Here is a 6017-nt window from a genome sequence, read left to right as displayed (position 1 = left end):
ACAAATGGGGTCGTTGTTGACTAACGTTTTTCCGAAATATTGTCCCATAGCGGGGCTTAGCGTGCATGCTAACCTTTTGGTAGTATGGTTTGCAATATAGTATTTGAATATGAGGGTCTGAGTGAGTCTAAAGCAGTAAAACAAGACACTTTAAAAAGGAGAATGTTTTTATTCATTGTCTTTAACAACAGCAACATATACAGTACATTTTTAGGTTAAAGTTTATTATTTTGGAGCTGAATTAAAGGTTCATTCCTCTACAAACAACAGCGGTTTTTAAAAACATGTAATTAGAAACAGGTTATTAAATATTCACTAGAAACTATAAATACTTTAACTTAATAAAATCTATTTCTGTACAGATTTAAAATTTGACACCAAAATAACACCTACTATAAAACAATACAATCCTACAGTGAGTAGTATTTTAATATTTAAGATCACTGTAATGTCAGTGTTTCAGTGATTTCCTGGAATATAAACTATTGTTTTTATCACGATTTATTGATTTAAAACTCTCAACCAATCAGAATGGTACATTTCTGTGTTTAAAAACAATCAAAGATCCCTGATTGGCTCTCGCTGTGTGATGTCCCGCCCACTTCCAGAGCAGCTGTCCAATCACAGCCCTTTAACGACTTCTCTCCAACCGACGGCCAATGACAAACGGACTCTCGGAGCCTCCCGGCCAATCACACGTCAGCCTCTGTGTAGCGCTCTCGTTGAGCCCGCCCCTTCTTCTTCTGCTCCAATTGAGCGGCAGTGATGATGATGGTGTCACGCTTCCTCCCCCGTCTCCCCCTTTTCTGCTTCACCTGTCTCCCCCTTTCCTTCCTCCTCTGTCTCCCCCTTTCCTTCCTCCTCTGTCTCCCCCTTTCCTTCCTCCTCTGTCTCCCCCTTTCCTTCCTCCTCTGTCTCCCCCTTTCCTTCCTCCTCTGTCTCCCCCTTTCCGTCCTCTTCTGTCTCCCCCTTTCCTTCCTCCTCTGTCTCCTCTGTCTCCCCCTTTCCTTCCTCCTCTGTCTCCTCTGTCTCCCCCTTTCCTTCCTCCTCTGTCTCCTCTGTCTCCCCCTTTCCTTCCTCTTCTGTCTCTTCTGTCTCCCCCTTTCCTTCCTCCTCTGTCTCCCCCTTTCCTTCCTCCTCTGTCTCCTCTGTCTCCCCCTTTCCTTCCTCCTCTGTCTCCTCTGTCTCCCCCTTTCTTTCCTCCTCTGTCTCTTCTGTCTCCTCCTTTCCTTCCTCCTCTGTCTCCCCCTTTCCTTCCTCCTCTGTCTCTTCTGTCTCCCCCTTTCCTTCCTCCTCTGTCTCCTCTGTCTCCCCCTTTCCTTCCTCCTCTGTCTCTTCTGTCTCCCCCTTTCCTTCCTCCTCTGTCTCCTCTGTCTCCCCCTTTCCTCCCTCCTCTGTCTCCCCCTTTCCTTCCTCCTCTGTCTCCCCCTTTCCTTCCTCCTCTGTCTCCCCCTGCTGGCAGGTGTCAGGTTGAGGGGGGAGAGACTCCTTCCTCCCTGACCCTGCAGAAAACAACAACAACAACAACAACAGTATTATACAGTTTGTTGTCTAACGTGTAATACATGACTCAGCAGTTTTTAGAAATGATACAAATATTGTCTTCTGATTGGCTCTGATTGTTGACGTAGCGCTGCTCTCTATAGCAATAAACAATAACAACAAAAACAACAACAACAACATGATAGCCACAGATGTCTCTGACCTGTGATCTCAGTGAAAGTGAAGAAATCGTTACATTGTTGTTTTCCCCAGGAAGTGACGTAGCGCTGCTCTCAGCTATAACAATAAACAATAACAACAGCTTTGTTGTTGTTTACCTGTGGGGATGAGCACCAGCGCCTGCAGGATGTCTGACAGAGAGACGATGCCGACAATACGAGACTCTTCATCGACCACCACCAACCTGTGGACCTGCAGCAGGAGAGGACTCTTTAAAGTAGAGACACTACATACTGATATACACCTGAACATCAGCAGGAGAGGACTCTTTAAAGTAGAGACACTACATACTGATATACACCTGAACATCAGCAGGAGAGGACTCTTTAAAGTAGAGACACTACATACTGATATACACCTGAACATCAGCAGGAGAGGACTCTTTAAAGTAGAGACACTACATACTGATATACACCTGAACATCAGCAGGTGTGTGTGTGTGTGTGTGTGTGTGTGTGTGTGTGTGTGTACCTCTGCTTTCACGATACGGTCCACGATGGTCTCCAGTGTTTCTCTTTTGTTACATTTCATGACGCCTTCAAAGTATTGCGATCGATGGCGAAGCGCCTGAGTCACCGTGACGTCCAGGTTGTTGTACGTCTTCTCTGCTGCCAGGTTCTACACCACACACACACACACACACACACACACACACACACACACACACACACACACACACACACACACACACACACACACACACACACACACACACACACACACACACACACACACACACACACACACACACACACACACAGCACACACACCACACACACACACACACACACACACACACACACACACACACACACACACACACACACACTTAGATCTCCTACACTTCCTTAAATAGTGAACACAACACTTGTTTCCACTTTTCCTCCAAGTCTTGTTTCCTCCTATATCCTTGTTTCCTCTCCTTGTTTCCTCTCCTCTTATATCCTTGATATATAACAATTCTAGATTTACTCACAATGACGTCAAACTTGGAGTAGATGTCGACCACTCGCCCTGCAGAACAACACAGACAGGAAGTCAGGATTCAATCACAGAAAGTCAGCATTTTAACGGCGTGTTGTTACCGTTGTGGTCGACAACGGGCAGGGCGGAGACGCGGCGGCGGGTGAAGACGCAGAGCGCCGTGATGAGAGGCGTGTCGGGGTGCACGAACGCGATGTTGGAGTACGTTCCAACGCTCAGATCCTCCAGAGAGCAGCGCATGAAGGCCGGCATCGGCATCTCACACACCTGGGAGCAAATACAGGGAGATCAATATTCATATATATAAATATCTGCTGCAGAAAGTTGTTGTTGTTGTTGTTGTTTAATATGAACACGTTTCCTCACAAACAGCTGCAGGAACTTGAGGATCCTCTTGTGAGTCAGGATGTAAAGAGCGTTCCCGCTGATCGGGTCGATGACCGGCAGACGGTGGATCTTATTCTGGATCAGAGAGGACACCGCCTCCAAGATACTGAGGGAGAGAGGAGAGAGGAGAGAGAGAGAGAGAGAGGAGAGAGGAGAGGAGGAGAGGAGAGAGGAGAGAGGAGATGGAGAGAGGAGAGAGGAGAGGAGAGAGGAGAGACGGAGCAGAGGAGAGAGGAGAGAGGAGAGAGACGAGGAAGAGCGAGGAGAGAGAGGAGAGAGGAGAGGACTGAGAGGAGGAGGAGAGAGGAGAGGAGGATAGTGATGTAATGAGAGTTAAAGGAGGTGGGGTTCAACTGTCGGCTTCCTTCTCCTGTTTCCTATCCTTGTTTCCTCTTGTGTTCTCACCTACTTGTTTTCTGTCTTCTTGTCTCCTCACCTCATCTCCTTGGCCTGTTTCCTCCTCTTGTGTCCTTTGCCTTTCTCCTCCTGTCCTTGTTTCCTCTCCTTCTCTCATCCCCTTGTTCTCCTTTCCTCTCCCCCTTTCCTCACCTCACCTATTCTCCTCTTATTGTTTCCTCTCCTTATTACCTCTCCTATCCATTTTCTCCTCTCATCTCATTTCCTTCTCTCCTTGTTTCCTTTTCCTTGTCTCATTTACACACATACCTGGTTTCAGGTGAGATGTGGACCAGAGGTTTGAAGGTCTCTTGCAGGTACAGCTCTACATGAAGAGAAAGGAATGTCATTATCACACACACACACACACACACACACACACACACACACACACACACACACACACACACACACACACACCACAACACACACAACACAACACACACACCACACACACACACACACACACACACAACACACACACAACACACACACACACACACACACACACACACACACACACACACACACACACACACACCTCTCCATGTCTCGATCTTGTGTTCCTCCAGCTCGTAGATCTGAACCTGAAGGAGACACAGAACATGTTAGTGAGTGTGTGTGTGTGTGTGTGTGGTGGTGCGTGCGTGCGTGCGGAGTGCGTGAGTGCGTGCGTGCGTGAGTGAGTGCGTGCGTGAGTGCGTGCGTGCGTGCGTGCGTGCGTGCGCGCGTGTGTGTGTGTGTGTGTGTGTGTGTGCGTGTGTGTGTGTTACCATGGGGGATTTGTAGTATCTGGTTAAGATGTTGATGAAGTCTGTGATCGTCAGCATTCCTGAAAAAAAAAAGAGAGATCTGTGAGTGTAACTGTGTGTGTGTGTGTGTGTGTGTGTGTGTGTGTATGTGTGTGTGTGTGTGTGTATGACAGTGTGTTTCATCTCCTCAGGCTGTTGTAATATTCACAAAGATTTCGAGAACATGTCTATATTTAGCACACACACACACACAACACACACACACACACACACACACACACACACACCACACACACACACACACACACACACACACACACACACACACACACACCACACACACACACACACACACACACACAACACACACACACACACACACACACACACACACACACTCACCTACAAAGCTCTGTTTCTTGCTCTCCCACAGTGGAGCAGCTCTCACTCCGTTGGCCACCAGAGCAAAGAACGCCTTCTTCACCTGAAACAATAACAACAATAATAATAGAATGTGTTTTGAAGCATAGACTGTATATATAAAGGTTTTGAAGTGCTAAATAATAATAATAATGGTAATACCTGCAGAGTGGTGTCGAAAACCACCAGTTTGGAGCTGGTGGGAATTATGTCGTAACATTTGTGACATTTCATGAAGCGCATGTAGATATCTCTCTCTGACGCTGTGAAGGAGAGAGGAGAGAGGAGAGAGGAGACGTTAGAGAGGAAGCAGGAGAGAGGAGACAGGAGAGAGGAGAGAGGAAGCAGGAGACAGGAGACAGGAATAGGAGACAGGAGACAGGAGATAGGAGACAGGAGACAGGAGACATTGTTAAAATATAATTGAATGAGCTCAGTGTTGGAGTTAGACTGGATTTTGTGTGTGTGTGTGTGTGTTGTGTGTGTGTTGTGTGTGTGTGTGTGTGTGTGTGTGTGTGTGTGTGTGTGTGTGTGTGTGTGGTTGTGTGTGTGTGGTGTGTGTGTGTGTGTGTGTGTGTGTGTGTGTGTGTGTGTGGTGTGTGTGTGTGTGTGTGTTTGTGTGTGTGTGGTGTGTGTGTGGTGTGTGTGTGTGTGTGTGTGTGGTGTGTTGTGGTGTGGGGGATGAATGTATACTTTACAGGCATCGCTGATGAATTATTTATTATATGAAAATATGCTGAGGTGAGGAAACAAGGAGGATGAAGAGGAGTGGAAACTAAACTAACTGAGGGTGAGTTTGATCCTGGATTAAGTTTTTTAATAACTACGCTGATTTATTGTTTTGAGTGATTTTTAAAGTATTTTTTTGAGTGTGACGTATCTAGGGTAGTGAGTAGTAAAAGAGTAAATAGTGTAAATAGTGTCTCACCGGCATCTTCGGGGTCCGACTGCTCCGCCATGCCGACCTCCAACCTGCAGGAACAAGCCGATTGGAATATTGAAACATTGAAATCTAACGCCTCAGCTGGAGCTCCTGAGGGGTTCTGTCGGTTTAGCGGGGATTACATGAAATAAGCTGGTTTGCTATAACGGCATGTTAGGGCTTTTAAGAGCTGCTTTTGATCCTGGTATGTTAATCATGTCTCCATGGTATTTATACATGTAATTACTAGTGATAGTAATATATCAATAAATAACTCAAACAGATGCAAAACTACTGAATTAGAGGCAAACCAGCATAAAAATATACAAAACTACTGAAATAGAAGCAAAATTACAAAATTGATGCCAAAACCACCATAAAAAAGATGCAAAATACTATAAGTAGATGCAAAACCAAACTTTAAAAAGATGCAA

The 6017-nt window shown here is 46.1% G+C and overlaps 1 protein-coding gene across 1 annotated transcript; it reads right to left on the bottom strand.

Moving 5' to 3' along the window:
• Positions 1 to 249: 249 nt before the first annotated feature.
• Positions 250 to 5625, bottom strand: LOC117475718 (5'-AMP-activated protein kinase subunit gamma-1-like). The gene is made up of 13 exons (XM_034122034.1): positions 5590 to 5625; positions 4824 to 4924; positions 4644 to 4725; positions 4263 to 4321; positions 4031 to 4076; positions 3760 to 3814; positions 3073 to 3199; positions 2808 to 2973; positions 2699 to 2736; positions 2194 to 2340; positions 1821 to 1914; positions 1353 to 1502; positions 250 to 257 (listed from the first exon to the last, which is right to left on the bottom strand). The coding sequence occupies exons 1-13, from the start codon at positions 5618 to 5620 to the stop codon at positions 250 to 252; spliced, it is 1104 nt and encodes a 367-aa protein (XP_033977925.1). The 5' UTR covers positions 5621 to 5625.
• Between the last annotated feature and the right edge of the window lie 392 nt (positions 5626 to 6017).

Source organism: Trematomus bernacchii, unplaced genomic scaffold (assembly GCF_902827165.1).
Source record: "Trematomus bernacchii unplaced genomic scaffold, fTreBer1.1, whole genome shotgun sequence".
Lineage (NCBI taxonomy): Eukaryota > Metazoa > Chordata > Actinopteri > Perciformes > Nototheniidae > Trematomus > Trematomus bernacchii.
The sequence above is the reverse complement of the archived record's forward strand: the minus strand, read 5'-3'. Positions and strand labels throughout refer to the sequence as shown.